Source organism: Coregonus clupeaformis, chromosome 2, assembly GCF_020615455.1.
Source record: "Coregonus clupeaformis isolate EN_2021a chromosome 2, ASM2061545v1, whole genome shotgun sequence".
Taxonomy (NCBI): Eukaryota; Metazoa; Chordata; class Actinopteri; order Salmoniformes; family Salmonidae; genus Coregonus; species Coregonus clupeaformis.
In genome coordinates, this window is record NC_059193.1 from 12,725,219 (window position 1) to 12,746,416 (window position 21,198).

Sequence of the window (21,198 nt, forward strand, 5' to 3'; positions counted from 1 at the left end):
CTTGCAACGCCAGGGTTGTGGGTTCGATTCCCACGCGGGGTCAGTATGAAAATGTATGCACTCACTAACTGTAAGTCGCTCTGGATAAGAGTGTCTGCTAAATGACTAAAATGTAAAATGAAAATAATGTACGTACGTTCAGTAATCTTTCTCTGATTTGTCATCCTAAGGGTCCCAGAGATAAAAATTTAGCATAGTTTTGTTTGATAAAATAAATTTTTATATTCAAATGTAGGAACTGGGTTCTACAGTTTGAACCCCTGCTGTCTCTGGCTCCACACCCACCCCGCCCGGCCATCTAGATGTGTGAAAGTTAGTGAATAAGCTAATAATCCATCATGTATGACATTCCTGGGAGTGTGTAAACTTACATTTTGTATTACCATATCATTTTTGTATGTTCTCTATAGTTTTGTACTTGAAAATATACCAATTTGGCACATTTGGGCAGACTTGATACAAAATAGTCCAGTATTGCAACGCTTCACTGGATCAATCTAAAACTTTGCACACACACTGCTTCCATCTAGTGGCCAAAATCTAAATTGCGCCTAAACTGCAATATTATATATTGTGGACTTTCTCTTGCATTTCAAAGATGATGGAACAAAAAAAACGCATGTTTTTTGTTTGTTTGTATGATCTTTTACCAGATCTAATGTGTTATATTCTCCAACATTAATTTCACATTTCCACAAACTTCAAAGTGTTTCCTTTCAAATGGTATCCAGAATATGCATATCCTTGCTTCAGGTCCTGAGCTACAGGCAGTTAGATTTGGGTATGTCATTTTAGGCGAAAATTGAAAAAAAGGGTACGATCCTTAAGAGGTTAATTAATATATTATTTTACCCATTGGTCAAAGAATGCGTTCTTGATTGAACACCCTACTAGATGGGACCCTGGTCAAAAAGTAGTACACTATTTAGGGAATGGGGTTACATTTGAGACGCAGACCCCCCCCCAGTGTAGGCCAGGTAGACAGGGTCCTGGGTCCAGACCTGCTCGGCCCTCGGGGCATCCTGATTGTCCCTGCCACTCAGTGCGTGAAGACTAATCAATACAAGGCCAGTCGCTGCATGAAAAGGAAAATCGAAGAAGGGCCACAATGTTACTCTGCTCCACTTATGGCCGTCTGTCTAACGGTGATGGAGGGAGACCTGTCTCCTCTGAAGAGGGAGCATCCATATGTATAAAGGGGACTGTACCAAATGTCACGACACCATGGTTACTGCTCAAATAGCACCCTTTTCCCTATATAGTGCACAACTTTTGCCTAGCTTCCTGTGGGCCTTGGTCAAAAGTAGTGCACTACATAGGGAATAGGGTGCCATTTGGGCAGCACCCAGGGCTGCAGTGGCTCTTGTTTAGCCAGGGCTGCAACAGGGTTTCCCAGATCTGTGTAGCATGATTCAGTTCAATATACATGTTTTTCAATGGGTTTCACAGCTTTTTTTTTATTCAATGCAGTGTAAGGCCTTATAGTTTTCATGATGATGTGTGTGTAGGTAGGTAGCCCTAATCTAGGCTAGATGGCCCAATAATGTTCTATGCTGCACACAGGTCAGAGGTCAGTTGAAATGTGTTGTACCTCCAGGGGTAAGTGTGCTGTGTTGTTGTCATGATGAATGACCCAGCCAAACTCAGGCATCCATTTTGTCATAATCTCACCATCCCTCTCTCCTCTCCTCCTCAGTAACCATCCCTCTCTCCTCTCCTCCTCAGTAACCATCTCTCTCTCCTCTCCTCCTCAGTAACCATCCCTCTCCTCCTCTCCTCCTCAGTAACCATCCCTCTCTCCTCTCCTCCTCAGTAACCATCCCTCTCCTCCTCTCCTCCTCAGTAACCATCCCTCTCTCCTCTCGTCCTCAGTAACCATCCCTCTCCTCCTCTCCTCCTCGGTAACCATCCCTCTCCTCCTCGGTAACCATCCCTCTCCTCCTCTCCTCCTCAGTAACCATCCCTCTCTCCTCTCCTCCTCAGTAACCATCCCTCTCTCCTCTCCTCCTCAGTAACCATCCCTCTCTCCTCTCCTCCTCAGTAACCATCCCTCTCCTCCTCAGTAACCATCCCTCTCTCCTCTCCTCCTCAGTAACCATCCCTCTCTCCTCTCCTCCTCAGTAACCATCCCTCTCCTCCTCTCCTCCTCGGTAACCATCCCTCTCCTCCTCGGTAACCATCCCTCTCCTCCTCTCCTCCTCAGTAACCATCCCTCTCTCCTCTCCTCCTCAGTAACCATCCCTCTCTCCTCTCCTCCTCAGTAACCATCCCTCTCTCCTCTCCTCCTCAGTAACCATCCCTCTCTCCTCTCCTCCTCCTCAGATACAGAGTGAACATGACAACCATAAACACGGCCAACATCAACTTCAAATGGGACCCAAAGAGCCTGGAGATCCGCACCCTGGCTGTGGAGAGGCTGCTGGAGCCCTTGGTCACGCAGGTCAGAATATATATATATATATATATATATATATATACACACACATTTAAACAATATATCAGGGATGCAAACTTGTCATTCTTTGGCCATATTCACTGTTATGATCTGAAAATATGACATCACGATCTAAATGAATGACTGAGCAGACAGAATGCGTCCCTACCACAGGCATCGTACAAATAGAATATCAGAATTCAGATCGTGATGTCATATAAGAATGAGTGCCTCATCGAATATCCCGCGTGACAGCTGCGCGTTAAACCCTGTGGTATCACCATACTACTTGGCCTGGTGTCACGTCGTTAGTCAAACGTTGGTATTGTGAATAACAGTCTCCTATTAAGGCCCTCACCAGTTAGCATCCCCGACCATACATTTTGAGAGCAAGGCATGCATTTTCATAGAATACGTCAATTTGATAAATGATGACGTCGGTCATAAATGCTGTAAGCCTACTGGTAGACTATATGATTTATTTTAGAACTGGTGGTCATGCATTCATGATGGTTTTGATTGGTACATTGGTATTACATTTACATTTTAGTCATTTAGCAGACGCTCTTATCCAGAGCGACTTGCAGGAGCAATTAGGGTTAAGTGCCTTGCTCAAGGGCACATCTATCTAGCCCTAAAGGCTTGAACGACACTAGCTACTTCTACTGTTTTAGTATGGACTCAAAGACGAGTTGGCTAGCTGTGGCTGTAGACATTTTTATTTTATTTATCTTTAGCTGTAGAGTCAGTGACTTTCAGAAGCAGTGTTTAGGCGTCTCGCCCCCTCAAGACATTTGACCTCTCGTCCTGCTCCTAAAGGTCACGACCCTGGTGAACTCCAGCAACAAGGGGCCGTCCAATAAGAAGAAGGGACGCTCTAAGAAGGCCCATGTATTGGCCGCCTCGGTGGAGACCGCCACCTTGAACTTCCTGGATAAAGGAGAGAAGATCGCCAAGGAGAGCCAGTTCCTCAAGGACGAGCTCACTGCTGCCGTGGAGGATGTCCGCAAGCAAGGTACCGTTAACCTACCGCAGGCCTTGAAACCCCTTTTCACTTTTTTATGGATGAGTAGGCCTGTACGTCATCCACATGGATGTCTACAGGACAGGTACAGTTGCTATATAGACTTGACTCACGCAAAACCCCTTTTCATGAGAAGCATAGGCCAGTGTTTCCCAACCCTGGTCCTCGATGTACCCCCCAACAAGTACAGTTTTGTTGAAGCCCTTGACAAACGCATATCATTCGACTAATTTGAGGGCTTGATGATTTTAGTTGACGAGTTGAATCGGGTGTGCTTGTCCAGGGTTACAAATGAAGATGTGTACTGTTGGGGTGCACCGGAGGACCAGGGTTGGGGACCACTGGCATAGGTAAAACTACAAACCGGTGGATGTTTTTGTGCCATTTTCTCAAGTTACTTCCTTCCTTTTTCAGTTTCTCTATCTGTTATTAGGCTACACTTGCTGCCAACCCCCCCCTTTAGCAAACCTATTAATTGAAAACCTGTTGTTTGAAGGGCCCACTTTGTCAAGTTCAAGTGGAAATGCAGAATTTCTGAAATTATCATATGATTTGCCTAATGGATAATTTGGCCTTGTATTTCTGCCTGTACTTCAAGGAAACATTTATTCAGTTGGTGCCCTATGAAGCCCCCTCTGAATTTATTCAAATTGCTTCCATGGATTGAACCACTGCTTTCCTTTTTGTCAGATCTTCCATTGTACTCTGCCCTGCTGTCTTTCATTCTCTCGTACCCCGTATGGGAGGAGGAGGAGAGTGTCAAGGTTTTTCTGGATGAAAAAGGGGCTTTCTATACATTTCTCCATGGAGCCGAGATATATTTTTGCAGTTTTAAAGCTAATTTCTTTCAATTCTACACATTTTGCCATTCAGCTGAGAGAAAATGTTGCAGTTTTAAATTCAATTTTCTGTGATTCTATATTCTGGAGCTGAGATATTATTACCGTATTTTCCGCACTATAAGGCGCACCGGAGTATAAGCCGCAGCAGCTAAATTGAATGATATTGAATGATGTGTACATATATAAGCCGCACTGGACTATAAGCCGCAGGTGTTTTAATGTTTAATTACCATATGTAAGGGTTCGTGCACAGAGGGGATTGTCGGGAAAGAGACACTGTCTCGCTCTCGTAATGTCTGTCTGTCTTGCTCTCGTTCTGTCTCTCGTTCTGTCTCTCGTACCACTCTCGGTTCCACTTTTACTATTTGCGCGCTACCTGTCTCACTCTTTTCCGGCCTCCAGCTTTTCCTGCTGGAGCCCGCCGCTTAAAGGTGGGGGGCGCGGACCGGTCATAGAGCCCATAGAGTTAAAGTTGGTGGACTGTAACCTGTAAAATCCATAGATTTAGGAGGTCTTCTAGTGGCCGTTAGCTGTAAAAATCCATAGATTAGCCGCACCGTTATATAAGCCGCAGGGTCGAAAAATGGGAAAAAAGGCGCGGCTTATAGTCCGAAAATTACGGTATTTTTTCAGTTTTAAAGGCCGACCCAAGGATTTCAATGGCAGAAAACCCCTGTTATCTCAGTCTAGAGGGCTGCGGCCTTGTGCGTCATCACCCCATTCTTTTTACCCTGTTGTTAAATCTCAGTACTCCCTAGTAGCAACAGAGTGGTTTTCCTCTGGCAGGTTAATGGAGAGGTTTTAACCCTGTCAAGATGCTCCTCATTTCTCGATGGCTTGTTTTACGTTTACATTTTAGTCATTTAGCAGACGCTCTTATCCAGAGCGACTTACAGGAGCAATTAGGGTTAAGTGCCTTGCTCAAGGGCACATCGACAGAATTTTCACCTAGTCGGCTCGGGGATTAGAACCAGCGACCTTTCGGTTACTGTCACAACGCTCTTAACCACTTTCCCACTACCTTGCTGCTGTGCTGAGTGCTCCGCTCCCCCCACCTTGATCACCTTTGTCTGGTCACTGGTGTAGCCCACAAACTTCATGTTGTACACAAAAACCGTTCTAACTATTGCATTCCATGCCTCCGTACGCATAAGCCTGATTTCATGTTTTTCAGGAGGAGTAGGCTACATGTTTTACACAAAATACGTTACTTTGTCACTATTGCCAACATACAGTGGGGAAAAAAAGTATTTAGTCAGCCACCAATTGTGCAAGTTCTCCCACTTAAAAAGATGAGAGGCCTGTAATTTTCATCATAGGTACACGTCAACTATGACAGACAAAATGAGGAGAAAAATTCCAGAAAATCACATTGTAGGATTTTTAATGAATTTATTTGCAAATTATGGTGGAAAATAAGTATTTGGTCAATAACAAAAGTTTCTCAATACTTTGTTATATACCCTTTGTTGGCAATGACACAGGTCAAACGTTTTCTGTAAGTCTTCACAAGGTTTTCACACACTGTTGCTGGTATTTTGGCCCATTCCTCCATGCAGATCTCCTCTAGAGCAGTGATGTTTTGGGGCTGTCGCTGGGCAACACGGACTTTCAACTCCCTCCAAAGATTTTCTATGGGGTTGAGATCTGGAGACTGGCTAGGCCACTCCAGGACCTTGAAATGCTTCTTACGAAGCCACTCCTTCGTTGCCCGGGCGGTGTGTTTGGGATCATTGTCATGCTGAAAGACCCAGCCACGTTTCATCTTCAATGCCCTTGCTGATGGAAGGAGGTTTTCACTCAAAATCTCACGATACATGGCCCCATTCATTCTTTCCTTTACACGGATCAGTCGTCCTGGTCCCTTTGCAGAAAAACAGCCCCAAAGCATGATGTTTCCACCCCCATGCTTCACAGTAGGTATGGTGTTCTTTGGATGCAACTCAGCATTCTTTGTCCTCCAAACACGACGAGTTGAGTTTTTACCAAAAAGTTATATTTTGGTTTCATCTGACCATATGACATTCTCCCAATCCTCTTCTGGATCATCCAAATGCACTCTAGCAAACTTCAGACGGGCCTGGACATGTACTGGCTTAAGCAGGGGGGATACGTCTGGCACTGCAGGATTTGAGTCCCTGGCGGCGTAGTGTGTTACTGATGGTAGGCTTTGTTACTTTGGTCCCAGCTCTCTGCAGGTCATTCACTAGGTCCCCCCGTGTGGTTCTGGGATTTTTGCTCACCATTCTTGTGATCATTTTGACCCCACGGGGTGAGATCTTGCGTGGAGCCCCAGATCGAGGGAGATTATCAGTGGTCTTGTATGTCTTCCATTTCCTAATAATTGCTCCCACAGTTGATTTATTCAAACCAAGCTGCTTACCTATTGCAGATTCAGTCTTCCCAGCCTGGTGCAGGTCTACAATTTTGTTTCTGGTGTCCTTTGACAGCTCTTTGGTCTTGGCCATAGTGGAGTTTGGAGTGTGACTGTTTGAGGTTGTGGACAGGTGTCTTTTATACTGATAACAAGTTCAAACAGGTGCCATTAATACAGGTAACGTGTGGAGGACAGAGGAGCCTCTTAAAGAAGAAGTTACAGGTCTGTGAGAGCCAGAAATCTTGCTTGTTTGTAGGTGACCAAATACTTATTTTCCACCATAATTTGCAAATAAATTCATTAAAAATCCTACAATGTGATTTTCTGGATTGTTTTCCCTCGATTTGTCTGTCATAGTTGACGTGTACCTATGATGAAAATTACAGGCCTTTCTCATCTTTTTAAGTGGGAGAACTTGCACAATTGGTGGCTGACTAAATACTTTATTCCCCCACTGTAAGCACCACACAAACAGGCAGTCTAGTGATTTTATTTTCTTAGCTGCTGAGTTGCATGCAGCTATTTACGCTTGCCACGATATCGGCATAACTGTGGCACCGGGACGACGCAAAACCATCTCGCCCATTTTCACTCTTTTCACCGGTCCGGATACATGCTCGGCTGCCCAGAGGTGGAATGCAGCAAGACACAGACACGCGGTCTAATTAGCGATTTGAATGTTATTTTTTTCGTCATGGTTTGCGAACATTGGCTAAGCTGTGCAGGATAGAAGCAAAATGCAGGTAGATTTTGGCGTTGGCGGTTAAAGATGTCTATTTCACCAGCCATGCTGGCTGGTGGTCAGGGCTCCGCAGTAGCTGTTTTCAAAGTATTTCTGCCGTTTTTTGTTTCATAGCTAGTAAAAAAAAAAGGCATTCGTAGTCTATCACCAAACATTTCTGTAAAAAACCCAACGCTTGCTATTATTATCAGCAGCCCTAGCACTGGGAAGGCAGTGTTCCCATTTTGAACCATTATATGTGGCTAAAGGTTTGAACGCCTGCACAGTTTCCTTGAGCCATAGACTGTAAAAGCAAGCCTAGAACGAACAGGAAAGTCGATACTGTGAGATTTCAAAAAATTAAAAATAAATCATGACTAGAGAGAGACTCAACGAATACGGCGAAGTGCTGCTGTTTTTGAGTAAGTTCATGTTTAAATTGTTATTCAGCACTGTCAACACTTTTATAAGCCATAAAATAAGCGTTCTCCCTACATCTAGTGGAAAGCCTTCCCAGAAGAGTGGAGGCTGTTATAGCAGCAAAGGGGGGGGGGGACCAACTCCATATTAATGCCCATGATTTTGGAATGAGATGTTGGACGAGCAGGCGTCCACATACTGTTGGTCATGTGGTGTACATATGCAGAGAGAGCAGGGTCTTTGTGGAGGCATGGGGATTAGCATGGCACAACATTCAGGATGAATCATTAGTTGGGTGGGGTTTGGTTCCTAATCCTAGGTATGTAGTGAGCTCACTACAGGGCTAAATGGGGATTGTCACGGCAGTTAGTGAACAGCTTGTAGTGACTGTTCTCCACTCTGTTCTGCTATCTGGGATGTTTCTAGTCTCTGTTCCACTATCCGGGGTGTTTCTAGTCTCTGTTCCGCTATCCGGGATGTTTCTAGTTTCTGTTCCGCTATCCGGGATGTTTCTAGTCTCTGTTCCGCTATCTGGGATGTTTCTAGTCTCTGTTCCACTATCTGGGATGTTTCTAGTTTCTGTTCCGCTATCTGGGATGTTTCTAGTCTCTGTTCCACTATCTGGGATGTTTCTAGTTTCTGTTCCACTATCTGGGATGTTTCTAGTCTCTGTTTCGCTATCTGGGATGTTTCTAGTCTCTGTTCTGCTATCCGGGATGTTTCTAGTTTCTGTTCCACTATCTGGGATGTTTCTAGTCTCTGTTCCGCTATCCGGGATGTTTCTAGTCTCTGTTCCACTATCTGGGATGTTTCTAGTCTCTGTTCCGCTATCCGGGATGCTTCTATTTTCTAGTCTCTGTTCCGCTATCTGGGATGTTTCTATTTTCTAGTCTCTGTTCCGCTATCTGGGATGTTTCTAGTCTCTGTTCCGCTATCCGGGATGCTTCTATTTTCTAGTCTCTGTTCCGCTATCGGGATGTTTCTAGTCTCTGTTCCGCTATCTGGGATGTTTCTATTTTCTAGTCTCTGTTCCGCTATCGGGATGTTTCTATTTTCTAGTCTCTGTTCCGCTATCTGGGATGTTTCTATTTTCTAGTCTCTGTTCCGCTATCTGGGATGTTTCTATTTTCTAGTCTCTGTTCCGCTATCTGGGATGTTTCTATTTTCTAGTCTCTGTTCCGCTATAGGGATGTTTCTATTTTCTAGTCTCTGTTCCGCTATCTGGGATGTTTCTAGTCTCTGTTCTGCTATCTGGGATGTTTCTAGTCTCTGTTCCGCTATCTGGGATGTTTCTATTTTCTAGTCTCTGTTCCGCTATCTGGGATGTTTCTATTTTCTAGTCTCTGTTCCGCTATCTGGGATGTTTCTATTTTCTAGTCTCTGTTCCGCTATCTGGGATGTTTCTATTTTCTAGTCTCTGTTCCGCTATAGGGATGTTTCTATTTTCTAGTCTCTGTTCCGCTATCTGGGATGTTTCTAGTCTCTGTTCTGCTATCTGGGATGTTTCTAGTCTCTGTTCCGCTATCTGGGATGTTTCTATTTTCTAGTCTCTGTTCCGCTATCTGGGATGTTTCTATTTTCTAGTCTCTGTTCCGCTATCTGGGATGTTTCTATTTTCTAGTCTCTGTTCCGCTATCTGGGATGTTTCTATTTTCTAGTCTCTGTTCCGCTATCGGGATGTTTCTATTTTCTAGTCTCTGTTCCGCTATCTGGGATGTTTCTAGTCTCTGTTCCGCTATCTGGGATGTTTCTAGTCTCTGTTCCGCTATCCGGGATGTTTCTATTTTCTAGTCTCTGTTCCGCTATCTGTGATGTTTCTATTTTCTAGTCTCTGTTCCGCTATCTGTGATGTTTCTATTTTCTAGTCTCTGTTCCGCTATCTGGGATGTTTCTATTTTCTAGTCTCTGTTCCGCTATCTGGGATGTTTCTATTTTCTAGTCTCTGTTCCACTATCTGGGATGTTTCTATTTTCTAGTCTCTATTCCACTATCTGGGATGTTTCTAGTCTCTGTTCCGCTATCTGGGATGTTTCTATTTTCTAGTCTCTGTTCCGCTATCTGGGATGTTTCTAGTCTCTGTTCCACTATCTGGGATGTTTCTATTTTCTAGTCTCTGTTCCGCTATCTGGGATGTTTCTAGTTTCTGTTCCACCATCTGGGATGTTTCTATTTTCTAGTCTCTGTTCCGCTATCTGGGATGTTTCTAGTTTCTGTTCCACTATCTGGGATGTTTCTAGTCTCTGTTCCGCTATCCGGGATGTTTCTATTTTCTAGTCTCTGTTCCGCTATCTGTGATGTTTCTATTTTCTAGTCTCTGTTCCGCTATCTGTGATGTTTCTATTTTCTAGTCTCTGTTCCGCTATCTGGGATGTTTCTATTTTCTAGTCTCTGTTCCGCTATCTGGGATGTTTCTATTTTCTAGTCTCTGTTCCACTATCTGGGATGTTTCTATTTTCTAGTCTCTATTCCACTATCTGGGATGTTTCTAGTCTCTGTTCCGCTATCTGGGATGTTTCTATTTTCTAGTCTCTGTTCCGCTATCTGGGATGTTTCTAGTCTCTGTTCCACTATCTGGGATGTTTCTATTTTCTAGTCTCTGTTCCGCTATCTGGGATGTTTCTAGTTTCTGTTCCACTATCTGGGATGTTTCTATTTTCTAGTCTCTGTTCCACTATCTGGGATGTTTCTATTTTCTAGTCTCTGTTCCGCCATCTGGGATGTTTCTATTTTCTAGTCTCTGTTCCGCTATCTGGGATGTTTCTATTTTCTAGTCTCTGTTCCACCATCTGGGATGTTTCTATTTTCTAGTCTCTGTTCCGCCATCTGGGATGTTTCTAGTCTCTGTTCCGCTATCTGGGATGTTTCTAGTCTCTGTTCCACTATCCGGGGTGTTTCTAGTCTCTGTTCCGCTATCCGGGATGTTTCTAGTTTCTGTTCCGCTATCCGGGATGTTTCTAGTCTCTGTTCCGCTATCTGGGATGTTTCTAGTCTCTGTTCCACTATCTGGGATGTTTCTAGTTTCTGTTCCGCTATCTGGGATGTTTCTAGTCTCTGTTCCACTATCTGGGATGTTTCTAGTTTCTGTTCCACTATCTGGGATGTTTCTAGTCTCTGTTTCGCTATCTGGGATGTTTCTAGTCTCTGTTCTGCTATCCGGGATGTTTCTAGTTTCTGTTCCACTATCTGGGATGTTTCTAGTCTCTGTTCCGCTATCCGGGATGTTTCTAGTCTCTGTTCCACTATCTGGGATGTTTCTAGTCTCTGTTCCGCTATCCGGGATGCTTCTATTTTCTAGTCTCTGTTCCGCTATCTGGGATGTTTCTATTTTCTAGTCTCTGTTCCGCTATCTGGGATGTTTCTAGTCTCTGTTCCGCTATCCGGGATGCTTCTATTTTCTAGTCTCTGTTCCGCTATCGGGATGTTTCTAGTCTCTGTTCCGCTATCTGGGATGTTTCTATTTTCTAGTCTCTGTTCCGCTATCGGGATGTTTCTATTTTCTAGTCTCTGTTCCGCTATCTGGGATGTTTCTATTTTCTAGTCTCTGTTCCGCTATCTGGGATGTTTCTATTTTCTAGTCTCTGTTCCGCTATCTGGGATGTTTCTATTTTCTAGTCTCTGTTCCGCTATAGGGATGTTTCTATTTTCTAGTCTCTGTTCCGCTATCTGGGATGTTTCTAGTCTCTGTTCTGCTATCTGGGATGTTTCTAGTCTCTGTTCCGCTATCTGGGATGTTTCTATTTTCTAGTCTCTGTTCCGCTATCTGGGATGTTTCTATTTTCTAGTCTCTGTTCCGCTATCTGGGATGTTTCTATTTTCTAGTCTCTGTTCCGCTATCTGGGATGTTTCTATTTTCTAGTCTCTGTTCCACTATCTGGGATGTTTCTATTTTCTAGTCTCTATTCCACTATCTGGGATGTTTCTAGTCTCTGTTCCGCTATCTGGGATGTTTCTATTTTCTAGTCTCTGTTCCGCTATCTGGGATGTTTCTAGTCTCTGTTCCACTATCTGGGATGTTTCTATTTTCTAGTCTCTGTTCCGCTATCTGGGATGTTTCTAGTTTCTGTTCCACCATCTGGGATGTTTCTATTTTCTAGTCTCTGTTCCGCTATCTGGGATGTTTCTAGTTTCTGTTCCACTATCTGGGATGTTTCTAGTCTCTGTTCCGCTATCCGGGATGTTTCTATTTTCTAGTCTCTGTTCCGCTATCTGTGATGTTTCTATTTTCTAGTCTCTGTTCCGCTATCTGTGATGTTTCTATTTTCTAGTCTCTGTTCCGCTATCTGGGATGTTTCTATTTTCTAGTCTCTGTTCCGCTATCTGGGATGTTTCTATTTTCTAGTCTCTGTTCCACTATCTGGGATGTTTCTATTTTCTAGTCTCTATTCCACTATCTGGGATGTTTCTAGTCTCTGTTCCGCTATCTGGGATGTTTCTATTTTCTAGTCTCTGTTCCGCTATCTGGGATGTTTCTAGTCTCTGTTCCACTATCTGGGATGTTTCTATTTTCTAGTCTCTGTTCCGCTATCTGGGATGTTTCTAGTTTCTGTTCCACTATCTGGGATGTTTCTATTTTCTAGTCTCTGTTCCACTATCTGGGATGTTTCTATTTTCTAGTCTCTGTTCCGCCATCTGGGATGTTTCTATTTTCTAGTCTCTGTTCCGCTATCTGGGATGTTTCTATTTTCTAGTCTCTGTTCCACCATCTGGGATGTTTCTATTTTCTAGTCTCTGTTCCGCCATCTGGGATGTTTCTAGTCTCTGTTCCGCTATCTGGGATGTTTCTAGTCTCTGTTCCGCTATCTGGGATGTTTCTAGTCTCTGTTCCGCTATCTGGGATGTTTCTAGTCTCTGTTCCGCTATCCGGGATGTTTCTAGTCTCTGTTCCGCTATCTGGGATGTTTCTAGTCTCTGTTCCGCCATCTGGGATGTTTCTAGTTTCTGTTCCGCTATCCGGGATGCTTCTATTTTCTAGTTTGCCCACACTGACTGTTACCAAGGAAACTCATGCATGGAAGGAGAGATGGATGGATGGATGGAGGGAGGGAGGGAGGAGAAGAGGACTGCAGATGTCTGATGATCTCATACGTATTTAAATGTCTGTATTCTTCACCTGCCTGGTGGGACCTAACTGACTCGGATTCTGTTTAAAATTAAATGTAATGCCTGCCAAGATGAGTGTCAGAAAGCTACCATCAAATGAAATCATAATTTGTCTTGTGACAGCAGCTCTTCAGCGCTTCTCTTCCAATCCTGACTCCCCCTCCCACTACTACCCCCCTCTCCCACGCTATAACTGTAGCAAGTCCATCTGCTCCCCCCTGCTGTAACTATAGCTAGTCTATATCTGCTGCTGTAACTATAGCTAGTCTCTCTGCTGCTGTAACTATAGCTAGTCTCTATATCTGCTGCGGTAACTATAGCTAGTCTCTCTCTGCTGCTGTAACTATAGCTAGTCTCTCTCTGCTGCTGTAACTATAGCTAGTCTCTCTCTCTGCTGCTGGAACTATAGCTAGTCTCTCTCTCTGCTGCTGGAACTATAGCTAGTCTCTCTCTGCTGCTGTAACTATAGCTAGTCTCTCTGCTGCTGTAACTATAGCTAGTCTCTCTCTCTGCTGCTGTAACTATAGCTAGTCTCTCTCTGCTGCTGTAACTATAGCTAGTCTCTCTCTCTGCTGCTGTAACTATAGCTAGTCTCTATCTCTTCTGCTGTAACTATAGCTAGTCTCTCTCTTCTGCTGTAACTATAGCTAGTCTCTCTCTCTGCTGCTGTAACTATAGCTAGTCTCTCTCTCTGCTGCTGTAACTATAGCTAGTCTCTCTCTGCTGCTGTAACTATAGCTAGTCTCTCTGCTGCTGTAACTATAGCTAGTCTCTCTCTGCTGCTGTAACTATAGCTAGTCTCTCTCTGCTGCTGTAACTATAGCTAGTCTCTCTGCTGCTGTAACTATAGCTAGTCTCTCTCTGCTGCTGTAACTATAGCTAGTCTCTCTCTGCTGCTGTAACTATAGCTAGTCTCTCTCTGCTGCTGTAACTATAGCTAGTCTCTCTCTGCTGCTGTAACTATAGCTAGTCTCTCTCTGCTGCTGTAACTATAGCTAGTCTCTCTCTGCTGCTGTAACTATAGCTAGTCTCTCTCTGCTGCTGTAACTATAGCTAGTCTCTATATCTGCTGCTGTAACTATAGCTAGTCTCTATATCTGCTGCGGTAACTATAGCTAGTCTCTCTCTGCTGCTGTAACTATAGCTAGTCTCTCTCTGCTGCTGTAACTATAGCTAGTCTCTCTCTGCTGCTGTAACTATAGCTAGTCTCTCTGCTGCTGTAACTATAGCTAGTCTCTCTCTGCTGCGGTAACTATAGCTAGTCTCTCTCTGCTGCTGTAACTATAGCTAGTCTCTCTCTGCTGCTGTAACTATAGCTAGTCTCTCTCTGCTGCTGTAACTATAGCTAGTCTCTCTGCTGCTGTAACTATAGCTAGTCTCTCTCTGCTGCGGTAACTATAGCTAGTCTCTCTCTGCTGCTGTAACTATAGCTAGTCTCTCTCTGCTGCTGTAACTATAGCTAGTCTCTCTCTGCTGCTGTAACTATAGCTAGTCTCTCTCTGCTGCTGTAACTATAGCTAGTCTCTCTCTCTGCTGCTGTAACTATAGCTAGTCTCTCTCTGCTGCTGTAACTATAGCTAGTCTCTCTCTGCTGCTGTAACTATAGCTAGTCTCTCTCTGCTGCTGTAACTATAGCTAGTCTCTCTCTGCTGCTGTAACTATAGCTAGTCTCTCTCTCTGCTGCTGTAACTATAGCTAGTCTCTCTCTGCTGCTGTAACTATAGCTAGTCTCTCTGCTGCTGTAACTATAGCTAGTCTCTATATCTGCTGCTGTAACTATAGCCAGTCTCTCTCTGCTGCTGTAACTATAGCTAGTCTCTATATCTGCTGCTGTAACTATAGCTAGTCTCTATATCTGCTGCGGTAACTATAGCTAGTCTCTCTCTGCTGCTGTAACTATAGCTAGTCTGTCTCTCTCTGCTGCTGTAACTATAGCTAGTCTCTCTCTGCTGCTGTAACTATAGCTAGTCTCTCTCTGCTGCTGTAACTATAGCTAGTCTGTCTCTCTCTGCTGCTGTAACTATAGCTAGTCTCTCTCTGCTGCTGTAACTATAGCTAGTCTCTATATCTGCTGCTGTAACTATAGCTAGTCTCTCTGCTGCTGTAACTATAGCTAGTCTCTCTCTCTGCTGCTGTAACTATAGCTAGTCTCTCTGCTGCTGTAACTATAGCTAGTCTCTATATCTGCTGCTGTAACTATAGCTAGTCTCTCTCTGCTGCTGTAACTATAGCTAGTCTGTCTCTCTCTGCTGCTGTAACTATAGCTAGTCTCTCTCTGCTGCTGTAACTATAGCTAGTCTCTATATCTGCTGCTGTAACTATAGCTAGTCTCTCTGCTGCTGTAACTATAGCTAGTCTCTCTGCTGCTGTAACTATAGCTAGTCTCTCTCTCTGCTGCTGTAACTATAGCTAGTCTCTCTGCTGCTGTAACTATAGCTAGTCTCTATATCTGCTGCTGTAACTATAGCTAGTCTCTCTCTGCTGCTGTAACTATAGCTAGTCTCTCTCTGCTGCTGTAACTATAGCCAGTCTCTCTCTGCTGCTGTAACTATAGCTAGTCTCTATATCTGCTGCTGTAACTATAGCAAGTCTCTATATCTGCTGCGGTAACTATAGCTAGTCTCTCTCTGCTGCTGTAACTATAGCTAGTCTCTCTCTGCTGCTGTAACTATAGCTAGTCTCTCTCTCTGCTGCTGTAACTATAGCTAGTCTCTCTCTGCTGCTGTAACTATAGCTAGTCTCTCTCTCTGCTGCTGTAACTATAGCTAGTCTCTCTCTGCTGCTGGAACTATAGCTAGTCTCTCTCTGCTGCTGTAACTATAGCTAGTCTCTCTGCTGCTGTAACTATAGCTAGTCTCTCTCTGCTGCTGTAACTATAGCTAGTCTCTCTCTCTGCTGCTGTAACTATAGCTAGTCTCTCTGCTGCTGTAACTATAGCTAGTCTCTCTCTCTGCTGCTGTAACTATAGCTAGTCTCTCTGCTGCTGTAACTATAGCTAGTCTCTCTCTCTGCTGCTGTAACTATAGCTAGTCTCTCTGCTGCTGTAACTATAGCTAGTCTCTCTCTGCTGCTGTAACTATAGCTAGTCTCTCTCTCTGCTGCTGTAACTATAGCTAGTCTCTCTCTCGGCTGCTGTAACTATAGCTAGTCTCTCTCTGCTGCTGGAACTATAGCTAGTCTATCTGCTGCTGTAACTATAGCTAGTCTCTCTCTGCTGCTGTAACTATAGCTAGTCTCTCTGCTGTAACTATAGCTAGTCTCTCTCTGCTGCTGTAACTATAGCTAGTCTCTCTCTGCTGCTGGAACTATAGCTAGTCTCTCTCTCTGCTGCTGGAACTATAGCTAGTCTCTCTCTGCTGCTGTGGTTTGTTATACTGAAACAGGAAAGGGCCTTCTCCAAAAGTTGGAAGCACAGTATCGTCTAGAATGTCATTGTCTGCTGTAGCGTTAAGATTTCCCTTCACTTGCAACTAAGGTGCTAGCCCGAACCTTGAAAAACAGCCCCAGACCATTATTCCTCCTCCACCAAACTTTAGTTGGCACTGTGCATTCGGGCAGGTAGCGTCCTCTTGGCATCCGCCAAACCCAGATACGTCCGTCGGACTGCCAGATGGTGAAGCGTGATTCATCACTCCTGAGAACGTTTTTCCAGAGCCCAATGGCGGCGAGCTTTACACCACTCCAGCCGACCCTTGGCATTGCACATGGTGATCTTAGGCTTGTGTGCGGCTGCTCGGCCAAGGAAACCAATTTCATGAAGCTCCCGACGAACAGTTCTTGTGCTGACGTTGCTTCCAGAGGCAGTTTGGAACTCGGTAGTGAGTGTTGCAGCCGTGGACAGACCATCTTTGCGCGCTTCAGCACTCGGCGATCCCGTTCTGTGAGCTTGGATAACGTCATGAAGGTGGTCATCCAAACTGTTAATTTCATCCGATCCAGAAGCCTGAATCACCGTCAGTTTGACAGCCTTCTCAGAGAGAAAGACCACATATATGGCCTGCCATACCACACTGAGGTAAGATGGTTAAGCCGAGGTGCTGTGCTGAGGCGTTTCCTTGATTTACGAGAAGAAATTGAACAGTTCATGGAAGAAAAGGGCAAACCAGTGTTAGAATTTCATTCCGCAGAATGGATGCAGGACCTTGCATTTATGGTGGATGTTACAGAGCACCGGAATAACTTGAACAAACAGCTGCAAGGGTGCAACAAAGTTGTCACGCAGTATTATGACAGCATACGTTCTTTCAAGTTGAAGCTGTCATTGTGGGAGACGCAACTCGCCGGTGGTGATGCAGCTCCCTTCCCCTGTCTGAAAAACGTGTGCGCGACCCAACATGTGGCAGACATGAAGCGGTTCAAAGATAAAATAACGGGACTGTTACGGGAGTTTGAGCAACGCTTTCAGATTTTTGGTCAACTGGAGAAAGACTTCAAAGTTTTTTGCTCGCCATTCACCGTGAATCCCTCTGATCTGCCCGTCAGCATCCAACTTGAAATAATAGACTTGCGGTATGACTCGGATTTGAAGGGCAAATTTGCCGCAGCTGGCTTCGACACATTTTATCAGAATCTCTTGCCAGGTTACCCCAACTTGACAGCCCTCGCTGCAAAACTGTTGTGCATGTTTGGAACCACATATCTTTGTGAGCAAGTTTTCTCTGTAATGAGCATAAATAAAACAAAGCTGCACTCAAGGCTCACGCACAAGCACTTGAATCACATCCTGAAGTTGGCTGCCACTCAGGATGTGACGCCTGATATTGGCGCTGGTGAAAGCTAAAAGATGCCAGGTATCAGGAGTCAAATAAACTATGCAACCCCACTTAAAGTGCTGCATGAGACACTGATATACTTCTGTGAATCACTGAGGCATTGTGTGTTTGTGTTCTTTGTCCTCAGAATTTTCAAATAACTTGGTGTTTTATGATTAATAGTGATGTTGTGCTTTTGGACACTGTCCTCAGGCTCCAGCTTTATGTTTTTATGTTGATGTGCTATTGTTTTTAATTTATTTTATTTGTATATTTAACCTATTCTTGACTCTGTGGTTCTTGCACTTGTTTGGGGAACAGGATTTCATTATTTTTATCTACATTTCTGCCTGAGAAATGACCCCCTGATATAGTTCTGTGATCTGTGAAACAGTTCTGTGAATCACTGAGGCATTGTGTGTTTGTGTTCTTTTTCTTTAGAATTTTCAAAGAAACTTGAGGGGTTTTATGATTAATAGTGATGTTGTGCTTGTACTATTTTGGACACACTGTCCTCAGGCTCCAGCTTTGTTTTATGTTGATCGTACTAAAACAAAGAAAACAATCTGAAGTTGTTGTTTTTAAGTATATATATATATATATATATATATATATATACCATGATTTTACCGGTCCGGCCCACTTGGGAATAGATTTTCCTCCATGTGGCCCCTGAGCTAAAATGAGTTTGACACCCCTGTCCTAGACGTTTCCACTTCACAATAACAGCACTTACAGTTGACCGGGGGCAGCTCTAGCAGGGCAGACATTTTACAAACTGACTTGTTGGAAAGGTGGCATCCTATGACGGTGCAACGGTAACTCACTGAGCTCTTCGGTAAGGCCATTCTACTGCCAATGTTTGTCTATGGAGATTGCATGACTGCGTTATCAATTTTATACACCTGTCAGGAACGGGTGGGGCTAAAATAGCTGACTGTCCACATACTTTTTTTAAGTATAGTGTATGTTGACTGTGGTGGTTGGCTAGTTAGCTGGCTAGGCTATCTAGCAGGCTAAAATTACCAACTTTAGCTGGCTGGCAAAGATAACAGCATATACGATTAACATTATTTGATAATTGGTTAGATGGCGTTATGGATTTCCAAAACTTTGCAAGCTATTTGGTTTAAATTGAAGTTATTTCTGTCTGAGTTTACATTCTAGGGAATAGGCTGGCTTGTCAGGTCCTCCATTTTAAGTCACACCCCGCAAAGGTTTTTTCCGGCATGATTATGGCATTTTTCAGAATTCTGAATACATTTTTATGTAGTAACTTCAAAAATAGGCAAGTGAGGTAACTTTGCATTGGGACTTTTGATGCGTATTTTAATGCAAATCCATATGTTACATGTGGTTTATGTTTATGCTAAATACCCTTTTAATCCGCATTTCTAATCTACAATGTTTGTTTGGTTACGGTCATATAATTTTTTGTCGTTTACCGTTTTCGTTGTTGGATTGGACACGTTGTTTGCAGAGCTCACAACCTATGCTACACTTGTGAGAAACATGGTTTTGGTTTTATTTCACGAGTTTTGTTAATTTATTCATTGTTTTTTTTTTAGAGCACTCCTGTCAATGTTGAGTAAGGACGCTCACCTGATTACACATAGAAGTAGGCCTAGGCTACCTGGCCTGCCTGTAAATGGATTAATGTGCCCAGTTGGGGATGTCTGATAGTATTTCTGATTGGCTTAACGCACCACCACCAATGAGCTGTGGAGCTTATTAAAGTATTTTTTTTCTTCACCTCAAACAGCAAGTAAAGTATGTTTTTACATCAGTTGAGAATGACAATAGTTCCCCAATGTATTTGAAAAATATTTCAAATTCTCTCCCTTTCGATAACCACCGGTCCTTGGCGTGAAAGGTAAAAATGTAATTCTCTGATCCAGCGGAAAAACATCATAAAATACCTGGTTACTTATCCGTTGTGCAAATACAGCTGTCTGTCCGGAGCTCACAGGACACTGAAGGTCCAGAATAGTTAATAGTTTGCTTGCAGGAGCTTCAGGCCGGACCCAGTAGGTATTTGATACAATGTTTCAAGTTATTTGCAGACCGGTGGAGTAGAGACGAATGCTATTGAAAGAACATATGATTTAAAGAAATTCTGTTGTCTCAATTATTTCATCAAACAGTGCGCTTGAAGCATCAGACAAGCTCAGTGCATATAGTTGATTTTATAAAAACACATGGTGTGTCTATATGGAAAAATACAATGTAAAAAAATGTGGGCGAAAAACCAGACTACTCTCGTTTGACCAAGAGTCGTTTTTAGTCGGGGACAGCCCTAGGTTGCTGGCACTTATCACATGTTGTCTGAGTTCTACAGCCAGTGTCTCTGACAAACACACTCCGTCACTCACTCTGTGTGTTACTGGTATAGTTCAGCGGGTCATGGGCGAGATGTTGTGCTCTGAGGTGTCTGCTCAGTAGACAGTAGTGCCAGCAGTGTTGTCACAGTCTGGGGAATCTCAGCCTGCCATCGGCTATTCTATCTACGTCCCAAATAACACCCTATTCCCTTTTATAGTGAGCTACTTTTGACCAGAAACCCTGGGCTCTGGTCAAAAGTAGTGCACTATATAGGGAATAGGGTGCCATTTGAGACGCACCCTGTCATTGGACAGGAATTAAGCTGGTGGCAGGGCTGGCCTGTCAGGACTATGCCACGCTGTTCTTCCGAGCGTGGGCAGACTGATAATGCTGCCATTGACTGGGCCGTCCCCGCCACTCTCTTCCCTCTCTCTTCACCATCCATGCCGTGCATGTAAAAGGCATTTTGTACCCAGCTGTGGCTTACCAGCTGTTTTTAAATGGGGGAAAATAAAGGCATATATAATCGTTTGGGTTGGGGGGGGAGGGAGGGAGGGAGGGAGGGAAGGGGAGGGGGGGCTGCTATGCCATGCATGTTAAAGGCTTGCATTTCAAATATGTTTTTGCACACGTGTTAATTACTTTTTTTTCCAGTTGTGGGTTTTAGCTTTAGAAGAGTTTGGTGGGGGGTTCCATCTTGTTTGTTCTTCAGTCATTCACAACATCTCAGCTCTCATCTCACAACAATCTCAGCCTGCCTGGCTCTACTGCCTGCCTGCCTGGCTCTACTGCCTGCCTGCCTGGCTCTACTGCCTGCCTGCCTGGCTCTACTGCCTGCCTGCCTGGCTCTACTGCCTGCCTGCCTGGCTCTACTGCCTGCCTGCCTGGCTCTACTGCTTGCCTGCCTGGCTCTACTGCCTGCCTGCCTGGCTCTACTGCCTGCCTGCCTGCCTGGCTCTACTGCCTGCCTGGCTCTACTGCCTGCCTGGCTCTACTGCCTGCCTGCCTGCCTGGCTCTACTGCCTGCCTGCCTGCCTGGCTCTACTGCCTGCCTGCCTGCCTGGCTCTACTGCCTGCCTGCCTGGCTCTACTGCCTGGCTCTACTGCCTGCCTGGCTCTACTGCCTGCCTGCCTGGCTCTACTGCCTGCCTGCCTGGCTCTACTGCCTGCCTGCCTGGCTCTACTGCCTGCCTGCCTGGCTCTACTG

At 44.4% G+C, this 21,198-nt stretch overlaps 1 protein-coding gene across 3 annotated transcripts in view; it reads left to right on the plus strand.

The window, feature by feature from the left end:
* The window catches only part of LOC121587436 (catenin alpha-1), a 215,167-nt gene that overhangs the window by 3,256 nt on the left and 190,713 nt on the right, over window positions 1-21,198 (plus strand). For all 3 annotated transcript variants that reach the window (XM_041904344.2, XM_041904326.2, XM_041904336.2), the window contains exons 2-3: window positions 2,323-2,440; window positions 3,254-3,449. In XM_041904344.2, coding sequence (XP_041760278.2) covers window positions 2,336-2,440; window positions 3,254-3,449 — 301 coding nt within the window. In that variant the 5' untranslated portion in view covers window positions 2,323-2,335. The remainder of the gene's footprint in view (window positions 1-2,322; window positions 2,441-3,253; window positions 3,450-21,198) is intronic.